The sequence below is a fragment of the Sceloporus undulatus genome, chromosome 5, assembly GCF_019175285.1.
Source record: "Sceloporus undulatus isolate JIND9_A2432 ecotype Alabama chromosome 5, SceUnd_v1.1, whole genome shotgun sequence".
In the NCBI taxonomy this organism is placed as follows: domain Eukaryota; kingdom Metazoa; phylum Chordata; class Lepidosauria; order Squamata; family Phrynosomatidae; genus Sceloporus; species Sceloporus undulatus.
Window position 1 is genome coordinate 51,472,712 of NC_056526.1, and position 18,308 is coordinate 51,491,019.

At 39.1% G+C, this 18,308-nt stretch overlaps 1 protein-coding gene across 1 annotated transcript; it reads right to left on the reverse strand.

Annotated features, from left to right (window-relative positions):
• Positions 1–1,775: 1,775 nt before the first annotated feature.
• RPS16 (ribosomal protein S16) lies at positions 1,776–5,756 on the reverse strand. The gene is made up of 6 exons (XM_042470602.1): positions 5,657–5,756; positions 5,510–5,562; positions 4,355–4,456; positions 2,763–2,859; positions 2,158–2,205; positions 1,776–1,975 (listed from the first exon to the last, which is right to left on the reverse strand). The coding sequence occupies exons 2-6, from the start codon at positions 5,555–5,557 to the stop codon at positions 1,830–1,832; spliced, it is 441 nt and encodes a 146-aa protein (XP_042326536.1). The 5' UTR covers positions 5,558–5,562; positions 5,657–5,756; the 3' UTR covers positions 1,776–1,829.
• Positions 5,757–18,308: the final 12,552 nt, after the last annotated feature.

Genomic DNA, 18,308 nt, shown 5'->3' on the forward strand with positions numbered 1-18,308 from the left:
TTCATGCTTCAAGTCTCATCAGTTTCTGGAACACTCTCATCGAGTCTTATCAATTTCTGACAACATAAACTGTTTTAGTACCAAAATAGCTTACTTGGAGCTAGATAGAGAGGAGAAACAAAGTTCAGTACTGATGAACCAAACTCCAAATCTCCAGACCTCCTCTCCCAAAGATGTCATGGATAGATAGAACTGGAAGAGACCACAAGGCCATTGAGTCCAACCCCATCATGCAGGAATACACAATCAAAGCACACCAGACAGATGGCCATCCAGCCTTTGCTTAAAAACCTCCAAAGGAGACTCCATCATGCTCCAAGGCAGCATGTTCCACTGCTGAACAGCTGTCAGGAAGTTCTTCCTAAAGTTGAGGTGGAATCTCTTTTCCTGTAGCTTGAATCCATCACTCTGGGTGCTATTCTCTGGAGTTGCAGAAAACAAACTTGCTCCAACTTCAGTTTGACATACATTCACGTATTTAAACATGGCTATCATATCACCTCTTAACCATCTCTTCTCCAGGCTAAACATAACCCAGCTCCCCAAGTCAATCCTGATAGGACATGGTTTCCAGCTCTTTCACCATTCTGGTTGCCCTCCTCTGGACACACTCCCAATTTGTCATCTTTTTTGAATTGTAGTGCCCCAAACCAGATGCAGTATTCCAGGTAAGGCCTGACCAAAGTAAAGAATAGAGTGGTACTATTACTTCCCTCAGTTTAGACACTATACATCTCTTGATGCAGCCTAGAATCATATTGGTTTTTTTAGCTGCTGCATCACTGTTTACTTATGCATAACTTGTAGTCTACTAGGATTACTAGATTCCTTTTACATGTACTATTGTAAAGTCAGGTATCCCCATTCCTATATCGATGCATTTCATTTTCTTCTGCCCAAGTGTAATACCTTACATTTCTCCATGTTCAAATTCATTAGTTTTACTCCAGCTTTCTAATCTATTGACATTTTGATTTTTGATCATGTCCTCTGGGATATTAGCTATCCCTCTTAATTTGGCGTCATCTAAAATTTTGATAAGCATGCCCTCTATTCTTGTGAAACAGAATAGTGGACAAAACACCTCTGAGTACCAGACTGATATCTAGGGTGTTGAGTGTACCCTTCCTTGAACTAGAACTACTGTAAAACAGTCCCTCCAAGTTCCACCCAAGAAGCCCAGGATATCACAGTTGATAGTACAGTGGGGCCTCACTATCTGCAGGCTTGCCACTCAATGGTGGTGAGTGCATAATGTGCACATCACACTACTATCAGGGAAAATCAGACTTAAGGTTCTGTGTTTTGTTTTTGTATCCCATGGGAGAGGGGGGGAATCAGAGCAGATCCCCTGTGGATGCAAAGGTCTGACTGTAGTCACTGCGAAGTCTGGCAGAACAGAACTCAGAAAGTGGTGTTCGGTCCATGAGAAATGAACTAAGAAAAGTTCCTTCACACACAGCAATTAAGCAATGTTCCTTCACACAGAGAAAATGAACAAGCTGGGGGAAAGGAGCAACAATATCACTGCCAAGACCAATTCCACCAGCTGAGAAAGGGAGACTCCAGAATATAAATGGAGAGATGGCTACCATTTCGTATAAATGATTGCTACCACTTCAGTGACTATAGCTCTACCCATCACAAGTAGAAAGACACTAGTCTTAGTTTTACACTAAAGTTGTATCTCTTAAATTGACAAGCCAATTACTGTTGCTCTTAAAAACCCAGACATGCACAGAGAATTGAATCATAAATTTCAGACAAACAGAACATAGAAATGAAATTTCCTCCATCTTTATTTAAAGAGCAAAATGCATAATTTTCTTTTAACGGTAAGACTTCTGGTAACGTGCACGAGCACCAGGTCCACCAAACTTCTTGGACTCGCAACGACGAGGATCAGCAACCAAAAGAGTCCTATCATACTGGATGAGGATATCCTTTATCTCTTTCTTGGAAGCTTCATCTACATCTTGAGAAACAAAAGAACTCCTGTTAGACCTCAAAACTTTCACTTGCATTAGCGAGGGAAAAAATTTGGTACTAAGCATAGCAGAAAAAATATAGAATGAGCACTGAGTTATGGATAATGAACTGGTACTCTATACATCTTGGGTTAAGCATTTTAAAGATAAAACTCAAAAATCAACTTACATTTCTGGTAATATGCCACCAATGCTTTGGAAATGGATTGTCGAATTGCTGTGGTGGAAAGAAAAATAGAAGAGGAAAAGGTGATGAGACAAAGCCTAGGCTGGGAATCCAGCTGTAAGGCTTTGGAAGCTAGTTCAGAACTCTGAAAAAGCACAAGCATGAATGCACACCTATCTGCATTCAACTATTAATGGAGTGGGCAACTGCTAGGGGTTGGGGAGCCATACTAATGTATTTATTTCTCCCAAAATGGCATCCAATCATAGAAGATAAAAAAAAATGGAGCAAAATGTTCTCCCAAAACCCCAATTTCACCAAATGTTTTAATTTCCCTCAGGGACCAAACCCATTTTTAAAAACAATTAGTCAATTTCTGTTTCATATCGTGATTTTTAAAAAAACTGTTGTGGCCCAGATGCAGAATTTTCCCAACCCCAATTCACAGGAAGTATCCAAGCAAACAGGCAAGTTCAAATGACAAATAATAAAAGTATTAAGTGTTTTATACAAAAAAATGCAAATATGAATGTTTTGAAATTAGCTAATATATGCAAATTCCCATCCTTTCCAATTGAAATAAACTAAGTCACTCATAGAAACCATACCATATATCTGCGCGACGTGACCACCACCCTTCACACGGACTCTGATGTCAACTCCTGCAAAACGCTCCTTGCCCAAAAGAAGAACTGGTTCAAGCAGCTAAAGAAAGAACATTTTAGTTATAATTGCATGACAACTCTTGTACAATTTCTAATATCTTTGCCTGTTAAAGAAGCCAGAGAAACTTTGAAAACATGCATGATGTATTTTGTGCTTTCTAGTTGTCCCTATAAAGTATCATTGTTTAGTGGGTTTTGTTGTATTCTGTTAAGTATATAAGATTGAATAGACTATTAACAGTGCAACTATTTGGATGCTTACTCAGAAATCTCACTACTTTCAATCCTAAGCAAACTTACTAGGGAGTAGGCTCATTTGAATATTAAAAAAACCAAAACCTTACCTCTAAGAAAACATGCATTAGACAATATTTAAATATTCAGCTTAACTATTACTAATTTAGTCTGTTTTTGCCACGTATCACTGTCAATAGTAAATGACAGCAGATAACTATTTTCTATCAGACTTCCCCAGAAACTTTAGTTTTACTTCTTCACTACACTACAATAACATCAGTCAGCAGCCTAAGTTACAGCTAAATAAACATTCAAGGATTCTTTCTGCTTCTGTCTCCTTGCATACAATTTGGATTTTACTATTTGCCTTCAAAGTCAGGTTGTTCCAGCTACAGTAGAGCCACTGATTTAAATGTTAAACAGTGCCTTAACATTTATGCAAACTCCACCGATTCAGCAGGCTTACTCTAGCTGGGGCTATTTGCTTTGGAAGTCTTTACAGACTCTTACTACAGTAGTTTTCAAAGAACATAACTGACCTACTGCTAAAGGGACAGCCCTGTACTCTTGCAATGAAAAACAATACTTGGCAACACTAAGAGGTATGTTTGCTATATATGTATTGTCTCTTTTTGCACAACACAATATTATCATCCTGGGGCAGTCCTCTAATTAGTACCAGCACAGTGGCATCTATGGGAACTGGGGTTTCCGTGTAATAAAACATAGAGTCAAACAACAGTGAGCCCTTGGTATCCGCTGAGGTTTGGTTCAGGACCTCCCAAAGATACCAAAATCTGTGGATGCTCAAGTCCCAGTAAATGCAATGGAAAGAAAATGGTGCCCCTTATATAAAATGGCAAAATCAATCAAGTCTCGCTAATTGGAATTTATATGTTTTTAAAAATATTTTCAAGCTGTGGATGCTTGAATCCATGGATAAAGAGGGCTGACTGTATGTGTAAAGTACAGTACTTGTTTATCAAGTCCAATATCAACAAAAATATTGTATGCATGTCTATTTAATATGTGCTTTTGTGTACTACAGTGTATATGATCTGATGCACAGTATTATCCCAGCTTTAAAATTATTATGCATGCTTGGATGGGTAGATTACTATCCAAATAGCAGCTCAAAATGAATTTAAGAGCACTTAACGTAGCAGTTCCCCTTCCATGTGGAACCAGGCCTATTTCAGCAACATAATCAAATAGGTAAAAGCAGTAGGTAGTCATCCATTGCAAGTATACAACATGAAATCTGATTTCATGTTCCTAAAGTGTAAGCACCAACTTACTTTATACTGCAAGGTTCTGGGCTCTATCATTTCCAGAGGTCTTCCATTCACCTTAATGAGGCCATTTCCTCTTTTGCAGTGAGCTACTGCAGTAGCAGTTTTCTAAAACCAAATGTGTTTTAAGAGTCAGTAATGTAACATCCATACAAGTATTTTAAATCATGCACTGTACAGTTCTAGCTTTTCAACCACTTTGAACGCCGATTAGATTTGCCTTGAGTTTCAAAAAGCATTCTTCCATTCACACGTTCCACCAACTCCTATCCTCTTTTCCTACTACGTTATTTAAGGAATTTATACCCCACCTTCCTGTATATCCCTTTGAATCAAAATGGGATTCATGGTCCCATGTACTAGATGGCATACATGGTACTATGTGCTATACAGTATATATGTACATAGTACTACTATATATGACATACATGGTATTATATGGCATGTCGTGTACTACATTCAGCTACAAATTTGCTTCAAGGGAAAAAGTTATGTTTAATAGACAAAAGGTTTAGGATAATTCATAAACGTATATATTTTGATTACATACAGCTGTCAGTTCGCTTTATATTATATTGTGGATGTTGTATTTTATCTGGATACCTTGTTCTGCAGTTGTACTGTGTAGGTTTACATGCCATTAGATCTATATAAAAATGTGTATATTCAGACTGTACATCTTTGACAAGACCCTAAAGGACCGAATGACTTGATGCATGGATGGGGTATGTCCAGAGGAGGCAACGCAGGGGGGGAAACATCCCAGCATGGAAATAAACCTCTCACACAGAGACTACTAGCAATGGAGGTGATGCCTGTGTGAATGGAAGAAAGGGATGGGGAGCAAATGGATATTCATGGTGAGGAAGGAGAGAAAACAGGGGTGAACCTACACTGAAGAAACTGCCATGGCTCCATCCTACTAAACCCTGGGATTTGTAGTTTAAGGCTAAAGACCTTGTAACGCTAAAAATCCCAGGATGCCACTTAAAGTGGCGTCAAACTGCCATTCGTTAACGTTCAAAGATCTCTCCGTGAATCAAGAGGTGGTTCATATTTAAAGTGAGTGCTTTGAAATTGTGGCCAAAGCGCCTCCGTAAGCTTTGAAACCGGGCCACGCGCGGAGGCCTCGTTCCCAGGAGGAGCCACGCAGAGCCTCACCTTCCTGCCGAAGACCTGCACGCTCTGGAGGGGTCCCTTAGCCGGCATGGCGCCTGAGAGACACACAGAGAGGGAGAAAAGGGCGGTTAGCAACCAGCTACAGCGGCGGAAGTGGAGCAGAGGAGCGGGAGCCCCGCAGAAACTCACCCGACCGTCAGAGAGAGCAGTCGAAGAAAGGAAGTAAGAAAGGAAGGACGGGGTTTCCCACGCTGCCTTCCCAGGGGCGCAAAACGTGACGTCGTTTCCGGTAGTACGACAGTGTGTGCGCGCGCCTGCTTTACGGCAAACGCGGCCGTTGTGGGCGTGGCTCGTTGTTGAGTGGCAGGTCTGCAACCGCGACCGTTGTGGGCGTGGCTAGAGTCGTTGACTGGCAGGTCTGAAGGAGGCGGGGCTCAGAAAGGCGAGGCTGAGGCGTCTCAGTGGTTCTCATCGGGGGAAGCTTTATGGGCAACCGAGGCCGTTGTGGGCGTGGTTGGCCCTTGACTGGCAGGTCTGAGGGAGGCGGGGCTGACTGTGGGGCTGGTTCTCATTGTAGGAAGAAGGCTTTGGACTGGAGAGTCCTCGAAGGGCGGGGAAAGGAATGGAGGACCAGGCTTTAGAAACACTTTCTACATTTTACACAGATATCATTTTTTTATAAATTCTAATAAATTAAAAACATTTAATACATTTATTAATTTTATAAATTAAGTTTTTTTATAAATTTTAATAAATTAAAAACATTATAAATGTATACATTTTATAAATATAATTTTTATAAATTTTAATAAAAACGCTATAAATTTTAAAATTTTATAAATATAATTTTTAAATAAATTTTTAAAAATTAAAAACACTTTATACATTTTATACATAATTATTTTTTATACATTTTAATAAATTGAAAACACTTTATAACATTTATAAATATAAATTGTAAGGCGTTTTGTTTTGGGTCCCCTTTTTTAAGGGAGAAAGGTGGCATAGTAAATAAAGTGAATAAACGTGTGTGCATATGAGTTCAATTTAGTTCCTAGTGGTGAAATTTTAAACTTTTCCCTAAGGACTGAGACATTTATCTCGCTTTATGAACATTAGAGTAGTGATTAATTTTGGGGGAGGGAGGGGGGTTGTTTGTTTATTATTGTGTCTGTTCAGATTTGGACACCTTTTGTTCCCAATGTCCTCCTTTTCTGCCACTTTAATCATCCCCTGAGTCTGAGCGCCACCTAGTGGTTGCTTGGTATTGCTTCCTATCATGGAAAAGCATCATAAAGGAATTAAATCAGTGTGGTTGTGCTTTACTTATAGATCTTACTAATGCCATTGTAGAAAGAGGATGAAAATGCCTTCATTCTTCTTCCGGGGGGTTTTCTGAGAGAGCTGGTGTACTTTAAATGAAGCCGTTCATTCTCAATCCAGATCAGTTTACACAGGAAAGTCCACTGACGCTCCAATGACAAATATCTAGAACACTATAATTGTAATGTATAGTACTTTACATTTCTGACAAATATTCATTTAACATTTAACACTTTACATATTCTCTTTTGAAATGTCACGACAATCTTGTATTTTGTACAGAGAGTTTGAAGAAACCAATAAGAGAATGCATGCTGATTTCATTGAGCTGTAAATATGCAGAAACCCACCACATGTGAGCTTATGTTTTCTGGCTCTGGATGTATTAAGCATTGCGTGATACGCTTCCTTCTAGATCTGCAAATCTTTCTATGGATATATAGGAGGACATTTGTACGTCCTGAAATATACAAGAATTTCCATAGAGATAGAAAACAGTCTTATAAGTCATTCAGCGGCAGGTGGTTTTTATGCATATAGATGCGTGTTCAAAATGATATTAACATATAACCAGCTGCGCAGACTGCATTCAGTTTTGCATTGAATCTAAATGCAGTCCCACTTAAAGCAATGCACTTTCTCCCACCCCTGCAAAAATGTCTTCATGGAAATTCTTGTGAAACATGGGGTTGAAGAAGGCAGCTCAAGAGTGGCTTCTGGCCACTCTGACCCAATCGGGCCCAGACCACGGTGGGCTGCTACCATGGTCCCAATCTAGCAACTTGCGGAAATGGATTAAATCCAGTCCTAAAAGCACCGGCTATTGCCGCCATTGTGCAGCCTCAGCATGGCTTCCAACCATTTGAAGGCCATGCATCATCTAAACACCATGCCCCCAAAGCAGCCAGAAGCTGCCTTATTTGGCCCAGCTGTTTCAGGCCCTAATTCATTGAATGATTTGAACCCCGGCCATCCCTCCTCACCTAGTGAATTAATTGTAGTATTTGTTGATGGATTGCACCTCATCCTTCATAGTGTTTGCATGCCTCCTGAATCTGCTTTGGAGGCTTAGGGGACCTTGAGAAGTAGATTCGGGGGATTTGCCAGGGAAGAGAATCCCATTCGCATGAAGAAGGCTGTTTGTGTAACATCTTTGTGGAACAGATGGGCAAAATAAAGTGGTTTAACACTGATACTGAAGCTGAGAAAGTTACTCCCAAATGTTGAGAAAGCTGTTGTCCAGGGTGGCTGGGGGAATTATGATAGTAATAAATAACTCTGCCAAATTCTGCTTATAGGAAGCTCCAAAGGAGATACTCTGATGTTTAAAGCTCTCCCTGGTAGAAAGAGGGGTACATACCACACAAGAAACAAGGTAACAGTTATGCATCCCTTTCACCAAAGGAAAAACAACCAAACAAAACTGCAGGAAAACATTTTCTCACATGTGCAAGGGAAGCATGGGGGATGACTAGAGTGTTGGGTTTCATTGCTCATATCTCCCTATGCTGTGATGCTCATTTCACAGCCTTGGGCAAGTTAGTTTCATGGTCTAAATGCTCTTGAAGTCAGTTGCAAAGGTAAACTGCCAAGCTAGTTAGAAGATCATTGGGAAAACTACTGAAGGACATATAAACAATCCCTGTAGGACTTTGATATTATTATTATTATTTTACATTTTCTGACCTATGAGATATTGATGGGGAGATAATGAATTTCAAGAATTCATCAGACCTACTGTGGAAATCTTGTATTCCTTACAGGCAGACTACTTCCATAACAAGGGTTTTTTTGGTAATTAGATTTACGTCAGGGAAATAGAACATACTGTAAATCATGAATATCAAGAACAGATGACATTCCCCCTCAGTTTTGCATGTAGGAAACATAGTCTGAGTTAATTTGACAGATGAATGGTGCAACTAGCATTGTGAATACACACATGCACAGAGTGCATGGTGATACCACTCACTCCCTGGTGTGATGCAGTTCACACACTATACTGTACAAGCAGTGCCATAGTTTTTTTGGGGTTTTGGGTGGTGTTTTTTTTATAGTTTTGTTGTATTCTGAAGGTATTTTTAATTTATACATGTAAAGAAAATGTTTATAAATTAAAAATACATTAAGAACATAACAAAATAACAACAAAACGATGGCCCGAGACAGACGGGTGGGAAGCAGCGTGTTGGTGCCGATTCTAGGGTTCGGGAGTGCGCACCAAACGCACACTCCCAAACCCTAGTCCATACATACGCCGCCATCATGGCGGCCTCCCATCCCTATGGAGGCCGCCATGATGACGCAAGCGCGGTGCCATGTCCGTATGTCAGGGTGCTGTGCTTGCATCATTGACATGCCACAGTGTGCTAATGGCTCATTGGTGGCGGTGCCCACACGGGCCAAGAAGAACCCACCTTTAGTGGGTTCTTTTTGGTGAAGAGGGAGCCCGCGTAGTTTGGCTGCTGCGGGTTCCCTTGGGAGCAAAAACGGGTGGCTCCAGCCAGCCCTTTTGGGGTGGTCTATGGAACTGGTTGTACAGTATAATGGCTGAGTAAAGAAAATGTGGGAAGCAGTGTGGTGTTTTGGTTTGAGTGCTAGACTACAACTTTGGGGACCAGAGTTCAATTCCCTCTCAGCCATGAAACCCACTGGCTGATCTTAGGCAAGTCACATGCTCCCAACGTCAAATCTCCTCTGAAGAAACTTGTCTAGAAAACTATGTAATAGGTTTGCCTTAGGGTCGCAATATGTTGGAAACAACTGTAAGGCACACAAACACATCAACGATCCAATATTGCAGCTTGTATTATATGGAGAGGTTTGCCTGGTTTAGGAATAATATAAATAAAAACTTTATAAAAGTAAGGTGCAAAACATTCTCAGGCTGCATCTGCACTGCAGAAATAATCCAGGTTGTTTAATTGCCATGGCCCAGTGCTATGGATTTCTGAGAACTGCAGTTTGTTGTGGTACCAGAGCTCTCTGACAGAAAAAGCTAAATATCTCAGAAAACTGCCAGTCCCCAGAATTCCATAGTATTGAGCCATGGCAGTTTAAAGTGATGTCAACCTGGATTATTTCTGAAGTGCAGATGCAATCTGAAAAAATATTTTGACACAGACAGAGAAATCCAGGAACCAACTGCTCTTAGATATGTTAGGCGAGAAGCAAATTGGCTGAGTGCATTTTGTACAATGTTTTCTAAGACTCTAAGTCTTCCTCTCAATGAATCCTGAACAGTGTTTTACAGAAGCCGTATGTTAGATTCCTCCCACTCATGTAAGCTTGCAGTGAATGCAGGCTATGAGATGGTTCAGCCTTCATTTTTAGCAATTCAGAGACCATTCGCTATTTACTGTATAATGTGTGTGTATGACTTCAAGTTGCCAGTTGACTTATAGCAACTCTGTGAATTTCACAGAGTTTTCTTAGGCAAGGAATATTCACAGGTGCTTTTGCCAGTTCCACTTTAACTACAGCACTTCTTTTTACATAATTATAAATTTAAAATAAGAAAATAATACTATTTATAAAATTTATTGTATTTAACCTATTAATATGAAATATATAGAGTGCCTGCTTTGAGGGGTACAGGCTGACTAAATTTCATAAAAATGAAAATAAAAAAGCCTGTACAGCAGTTTAAAAACTGGAGATCTTTGGTTTCTGTACTCTCTTGGAGTGGCGTCTTAAAGTTACCTTTCTGAAGCCAGAACATATTTTTTAAAATGTAGGTTTCCAGTGCAGTGTGCCTTTCATCAATTTGTTGGAAATCTTTTGTGCAGTTATAAAGTTAAGACATTTGCTATTTTAGTCAGTGATGAATGAAGTATGTGCGTGTTATACCACTGAGATCATTTGTACCCAGTGATGTTGGTGTGGAGGCAGAGGTTGGCAGAGCTGAGCTGTGTGAGATTATCTGACTAATAAAAGCTTTAAAAATGTTACTTTTTATAAAATCAAGATCCAACCAGTAGGAACCCTCTAAATAGCAAAGAAATCAGATTAAAAACCATTTAATTACAAATGTTTAAAAGCAAAGTTGTTTCAAAAAAGAAAACATACAACATTTTTGAACAACACTATAAATGGATGGAAATATATAAAACCATCATCTGGAAGTCTTTGATTGAAAGCTGGAATTTAGGGTAGCATCAAACCCCTTTTATAACAATAGTATGTGATGGAAAACAATTATGCTGTTGGTATATAAGGGACTAATCTGGCTCCTCTGAGGAAAGTTTCTTCTACGCTGAAGAAATCTTCCATTTTAGATTTATTCAGATAACATAAATTATCTGTATTTGATATGGGAAATAAATACAGTTGATTGCCAAAAAGTTATATGCAGTAATTAGTAAGCTTGCTCTTAGATGAATGGGAGTACCACAACATCTGATAAGACTTGATGCCTAATCTTTACTCTAGACAAGAGGCTGCTGTTAGAACAGAATATGGAAAAACAGAATGGTTCCCAGTCAGCAAAGGGATATGATAAGGTTGCATATTATCACCCCATTTATCCAATCTGTATGCAGAAAACATTGTTTGTGCAGCAGACTTAGAATCAGAGACAGGAGGAATGAAGATCGGAGGAAGGAACATTAACAACCTAAGATATGCAGACCACACAATACTACTAGCAGAAACCATGAAGGACATGGAACTACTACTGAAAAGGGTCAAGAAGGAAAGTGCAAAGGTAGGCTTAATGCTAAACATTAAGAAAACAAAAGTAATTACCACGGAGGAGCTACAAGAATTCTTCATAGACAATGAAAAAATTGAAACAGTCAAAGAATTCCCATACCTTGGATCAAATATAGATTAGAACGGAGACTGCAGTCATGAAATCAGACGAAGGCTAGGAATAGGAAGGGGCAGCTATGAAAGAACTAGATAAGATCCTAAAGAGTAAAGATATAACTCTGAACACTAAAGTGAGCATAAACAAAGCCATTGTATTCCCCATCACAATGTATGGATGCAAGAGTTAGACAGCAAAGAAAGCTGATAGAAGGAAAATCAACTCTAATAATAATAATAATAATAATAATTGTTTTTATTTATATCTTCCAACCTCTCCCGATGGATCGAGGCGGGATTGCAACAGAGTTAAAAACAATTACAATATTACAACATTAGTTACCACATAATTTGAGATATGGTGCTGAAGATGAGTACCAAAGATACTGTGGATAGGCAATAAGACAAACAAATGGGTCCTAGAACAAATCAAGCCGGACTTCTCCCTGGAAGCCAAGATGACCAAAGTGAGACTATTGTACTTTGATCACATTATGAGACAGCATGAATCATTAGAAAAGACAATGATGCTGGGAAAGTAGAAAGAGAGGAAGACCAAACACCAGATGGTTAAACCGGATCAGGGAGGTCATGAGCCTGAGCCTACAGGACCTGAGCAGGGAGTTGAGGACAGGGAATCTTGGAGATGTCTCACTCACAGGATTGCCATGAGTCAAAGTCCACTTGAGGGCAGCTAACAACATAACAACAAAGTTTTGTTAGTATGTAAGCAGACACTGAAAGTATACATATTTGTGCTAATATATAATGACAGACCTGCTCTATGTAGACCGTAGAAGGCCATTATGGGCAAATGATACTATATACTTTGGAAATTTCTATTGCTCTCAGTTTATGTTTGTGTGTAGTATATAAAACTTTGGGTTCTAGACTTCAAAAATTATATTCTAGATTCTTATCATTGTTGCTTTACTGTCAAAATACTTAGGGTGGCAATGCTTGGTTTTCACAGGGTGTTTTGAGTCAGTGAATACATTGTTAACCAAATTATATTTTGTATAAATGCATATGTAATTTTATGACTGATAATTTAACGAGCCATTCTTAGTAAATTGCAAGGTACAATTGGTCCCATTTTCTGGTTTTCATAATTCATAACTCAAGTAATTTTGCAGTCACCTGGAGAGAAAAAATGGCTAATTTTCTTAAAGCCAGACTCCAATAACTAGAATCATATGCACAGAGTAAATTGGTTGCTGATTTTTATCTTTAGAAATGTAACTGTTAGATTTTTGATTATTTTGTTTTGTTGGATAGTTTTTTATGGTACTCTTAGATCTGATATTTGAATCTTGACTTTGTGAGGCTGTTTTATACAGTGCCTAAAAGCCCTTGATCCAATAAAAATATCCACAGACATAGGGCGGAGGCACTCTATGCAGTGGATCTACTGCAGTGGATTCATTGGGAGATGCTGGTATAGTGTGTGGTGGGAGAAGTTGCAGTACATTGCCATCACTTTTGTTTATGGATTGGAAGGACATGGTTAGAACCTTAGGGGAGAGTGAGCACATTCTAATGTCTCGTATCATACTTATGTTCATTTTAGGCTGTCGGGGCCTTTTCACACTACACAATTATAGCACTATGATTCCACTTTAACTGCCTTGGCTACATTGTATTGAAACCTGTGGTTTGTAATTTAATGAGACACGAGAGCTCTCTGGCTGAGAACTCTAAATAATCCTCCCTAATCTGCAAATCTCAGGATTCAATGGGATGAAGCCATGGCTGTTAAAGTGGATTTATAGTGCTATAATTGTGTAGTGTAAAGGGCCCTAGTCTTTCACTGTAGTTCTTTTTGGTAGAACTGATGTTGAAGACACCAGACATTTCTCCTTACTTCTCTATATATTTTCATTTGGGTTGGGAAGGAATGGCAGTGTTAATAACAAGACACTGTACGTAGGAGGGACAAAGTTAATAGACATAAGATACAGATAAGAAAACAAGCTGAAAATTGGTGCAACTGACTGTGTTATCACAAGCCAAAATGCAAGTCAGCCAGGCAGTTTGGTAGGGTAGTGAGTCACGGGGAGAACTGAATAAATACATCAGCTTCTGCAGCTTTATATTATATTATGTCACACTGCATTTTATATACTGTATAATCACTCTTCATCTAGAGATAAGGAGAATGCTTAAGATATGATCTGCATAGTAACATATCTGGTTTTACTTTTAATTAAGCAGGCATTAGATTGAACTGTCCCTGGTGGAAGCCCAATGGAAACCCGTCCTCCAGGAAATGGAAGGACTAAGTCCTTCAGTAATCAGTCTGCTCATTCTTAACCCCTGCAAATTAGCCAACAATTGGAAAGCTGTGACAGAAGGTCAAGAGACAGGAGCTTATCTTTTCACAAGAGCCCAGTGCTTCTTCATAGTTGTCCAGAGAAAAGTGCAGCAGGGGACAAGAAAGCAAACCTGAAGTCTTCTCCACCAAATGGAGGAAGGGGAATTATGTCACAGGAAGGAGTCAGACCATAATGTAAGGCAATTCAGGGTTTTTTCTCTCACTTGTTGAAGTTCTTTTGCTTTGTTTTTCATGCATAAAAATTGTGGGAGTATGTGTTCTTTGGAATATCAAAAAGAAACATCACAAACTGAATCTAGAACAGATAAACAGTCTGCCCTCCTTATGGATTTTTTATCCATGTATTCAATCATCCATGGCTTGAAAATATTCAAAAAAAGTATAAATTCCAAATAGCAAACCTTGATTTTCCATTTTGTATAAGGGACAGCGTTTTGCTATGCCATTATATTCAATGGGACTTGAGCATTCACAGATTTTGTTATTCAAAGAGGATCCTGGAACCAAACCTCTACAGATAACAAGGACACACTATATTCCTCTAATAATGACCACCACTGGTGCTAGTTTATTTATCCTGGTGCTGTTTGTAGGCCTGAAACCCAACTGTCCAGCAGTGTTCTTGCTCTCTCTCTCTCTCTCTCTCTCTCTACACACACACACACACACACACACACACACACACACACTCTTGTGTTTAGCTCAAATCTTTCTATTTTTATTTTTTGGTGTGTGTGTGTGTGTGTGTACATGTGCATACACAGACCAGATTGTATAACTATGACAGAAGAGAACATCAAAGAGAGATATGAACAAACATCAGTTTCGTTGGTACTATATGCTAGCTGAGAGAAAGGAAAGACCAGATTTTCCTTGGAAACAAGCATCTGAACAGCTTATGAAGACTTTTTACCAATCTGTTAAGTACTCTCAAAAGAGAGAAAATGTGTCTCTGAAGTAGGTAGGAGAAATGTACAGCATCATGGTCCAAATATTCCACTGTGTGCACATGTGTGTATGTTGCGTGCCTTCAAGTCGTTTCCAATTTACAGCAACCCTAAGGCAAACCTATCATTAGGTTTTCTTGGCAAGATTTGTTCAGAGGAGGTTTACCATTTCCTTCCCCTGAGGCTGAGAGCATGTAACTTGCTCAAGGTCACCAAGTGGGGTTCATAGCTGAGTGGGCATCAAACCCTGGTCTCCAGAGTCACAGTCCAACATTTAAACTACTATGCCATGATGGTTCTCAAATAATATAATTGATGTTAATTGGGTTTACATAAGAAGAATGTTTAAGCTTAAGTACAGTGGGGTTTGAGCAATGGTGTAGTAAAATGGTATCACTTATATAAAATAGCAAAATGAAGGTTTACTTTTAAGAATTTATATATTTTTAAAATATTTTCAAACTGTGGATGCTTGAATCTGTGGATAAAAAATCCGTGGATACAGAGGGCTGACTATATTTTGTTACCTGTTCAGTGCTGGTGATTATGGTCCAGAGTCTGTGTTTTGCTCTTCCTTATATGTCAGTGAAAATTTGGAAAGGAGTATAATACTATTCAGTAGTAGGTTTATCTGATGGCAGTTAAAGCAGTGTCAAACTGTATATTATTTCTGCAAAGCAGATTCAGCCCAAGTTGCCTATTTACTTATGGCAACCTTATGAATTTCATAGAGGTCATTTAGCCAGTTCCTTCTTCTGGAATATAGCCTGTAGAACCTTATATTTGTTGGTGATATCCCGTCCAAGTATTAACCAGAGCTGATCCTGCTTAGCTTCCAAGGATCTGGTGTTTTTAGGGTATTTAGTCTTCAATAGGTCTTTTTAAAGGGAAGGGTATCCTAAAACAGTCACAGCCTAAATACCCTAAAGACACCAGATCCTGTTTCGTCTTGGAAGCCCTGCTTAGTACTTGAATGGAAAACCAGGTGCTGTAGGGTATTTTTCAGAGGAAGGAATTGGCAAAACCACCTCTGAGTATTCTTTACCTAAAATAAACTCTAAGAAATTCATGGGGTTGCTATAAGTTGACAGGTGACTTGAAGATACATACACACAGGCATCCTATAGTAGGAACCTTTTTGGTCCAGGGTTTGAATTCCAATTTGAGAAGGGCCTCAGGCAGGGGCAAGGAGTGGTTAAGAGGCCAAGATAAAAGCAAAACCTGTGGGTCCAGATGTCATTTTAACCAATTTAGACATTTTCTCATCAATTCACCTCAGCAGTAAATCTCAGTGCTACATTTTCCAGACACTGCCTTTAAGAGAGCAGGATATTTAAATTTAAATGGCTTAAACCTCTCTTACCTCCTTGATCACAGATCAAATTTCCTTGCACTTGGCTGCAGAAAGGTTGCATTTCTTTAGTGCTGAGCAAGGAATTCCCAGCTATTATCTCCAGTCAGTAACTATTGAGAGCATAGCACTGCAGGGAAAAGGGGCATGGTCTGTAGAAGAAGATTCCAGGCTGACTAGGGAATCCCCTTTTGGCTAGAGTTCATTATACGTGAAAATATATTCTTGCCATCCTTCTAGCTTTAACCTGTTGCAAATTTACCTGTTCTGAAGAGTTCTATCCAATCTGTACAAGAGTAACTTGAAGTACTGGATAAAGGCAATATGTAGACCATTTTTAAAATACTTTATGAAAATAAGACACTATATGCAACCAAAAAAAGAGAAGTTTTCAAACAGTTAAATACAAACGAGATGCAAAAGTAAAGAGTGGCAGAGACAGGATCAGAACCCTGAATGCAATTGTTAAGCAACTTGTGTGCAGAGACAAAGAGAACTACAGTAATAATCAATGCAGAGAAATAGAAGATGAGAACAACAAAAAGAAGGGCAAGAGCTGAGAAATCAAAGGGATATTTATCACAAGAGTGGAGATGCTATACGATCAGCGGGGAACACATTACAAAACCAAATGGAAATAAAAAGATGATGGAAAAAATACACTGAAGAACTATGTGGCACCAATGAAAGGATGACAGATAAAATCAACAAATAAAAGCTGAAGACAAAATAATGGCCCACAAATTGGAAATGCTCAATTCGAATCCCGAAGAAAGGGAACACCAGGGATTGCAGTAAACACACAACCATTGCATTAATCTCTCATGCAAAAAAACTGATGCTCAAATTTTTACAACAAAGACTTTTACCATGTAGGGAGTGAGAAACGCCAGATGTCGAAATTGGTTTCAGAAAGAAAAAGGCACTAGGGATCATTTTGTAGACATACGATGGATAATGGAGTGCACCAAAGAATTTCAGAAGAAAGTCAGTGTTTGATTTATAGATTATAGCAAAGCCTTTGACTGTGTAGATTGTAAAAAAAATATTAATCACTCTTAAAGAAATGAGTATATCACAACATTTGTTTGTCCTGATGCATAGCCAGTACTCAGTCAAACAGAATGGTTTCCAATTGACAAGAGGATGAGGCAAGGCTGTGTTTTATCACTCTATCTGTCTAACTTGTACACTGAACATATACATAAAGCAGAATTTGACTCAAAGAAGGAGGCATGAAGATTGAAAACAGAGCTTCAACAACTTAAGATATGTAGATGACACCTTACTAGCAGCAGAAAATAGCAAAGATTTGGAATGATTACTGAAGAGAGTCAAGGGAAAAAGTGCAAAGGCAAGTTTCTCTGTATGTTTGTGAAACCTGAACAGTGAAGGAAGCTAATAGGAAGAAAATAAACTCATTTGAAATGTGGTGCTGGAGAAGAAATCTGTGGATACCATAGACTGCTAAAAAAATCAAATAAATTGGTTCTGGAGCAAATCAAGCCTGAACTCTCCTACAAGCTAAGGTGACTTAGAGGTGAAACAGACAGCTCCAATGGGGCAGCTTAGAGCTGCCCCATTTAAGGCTGGATTGAGGCCGCGGCAAATAGATGTGCAGCCTCAATCCAGCCAGCCTCTAACCCAAATGGGAGCTGAAAAAATCCACACCTATTTTTGCCAGTTCCAGGGCATGTGGCATCTAAATGCCCCCAAGTCACCATGAAGCTGCCCAGCGTGTAATTGGTGGTGCGACTTCCAGGTGACTTGGGGGCGTGGCGCATGTTAATGCCATTCCCCCAAGCTGGCTTGAAGCAGGCTGAAGCTGCCAGACTGTTCCAGCCCTTTATTGAGGCTGTTGTACCTTCATCATATCATAAAAAGACATGACTACATTACAATAGATAGATTCAGTTCAGTATGTCCCATGACAAGAAAAATTATGAACTCCTAGCTCCATTTGATAAGGAGACATTCTAATGAATATGTTACTCTCCATGTTGCTTGTAAAAATTGAAACAACATGGTTAAAAACTACCAGTTATCTTTATACCTATTGAAGCCATAAAGGAGCAA

What these genes read in the sequence shown, in the direction of transcription:
- RPS16 (XM_042470602.1), bottom strand. Translation starts at nt 5,557, where the DNA reads ATGCCGGCTAAGGGACCCCTCCAGAGCGTGCAGGTCTTCGGCAGGAAG. An exon ending in TGCAGGTCTTCGGCAGGAAG is followed by an intron (nt 4,457 to 5,509) that starts GTGAGGCTCTGC and finishes ATTTGGTTTTAG; the next exon opens with AAAACTGCTACTGCAGTAGC. An exon ending in TCACGTCGCGCAGATATATG is followed by an intron (nt 2,206 to 2,762) that starts GTATGGTTTCTA and finishes TTTCCACCACAG; the next exon opens with CAATTCGACAATCCATTTCC.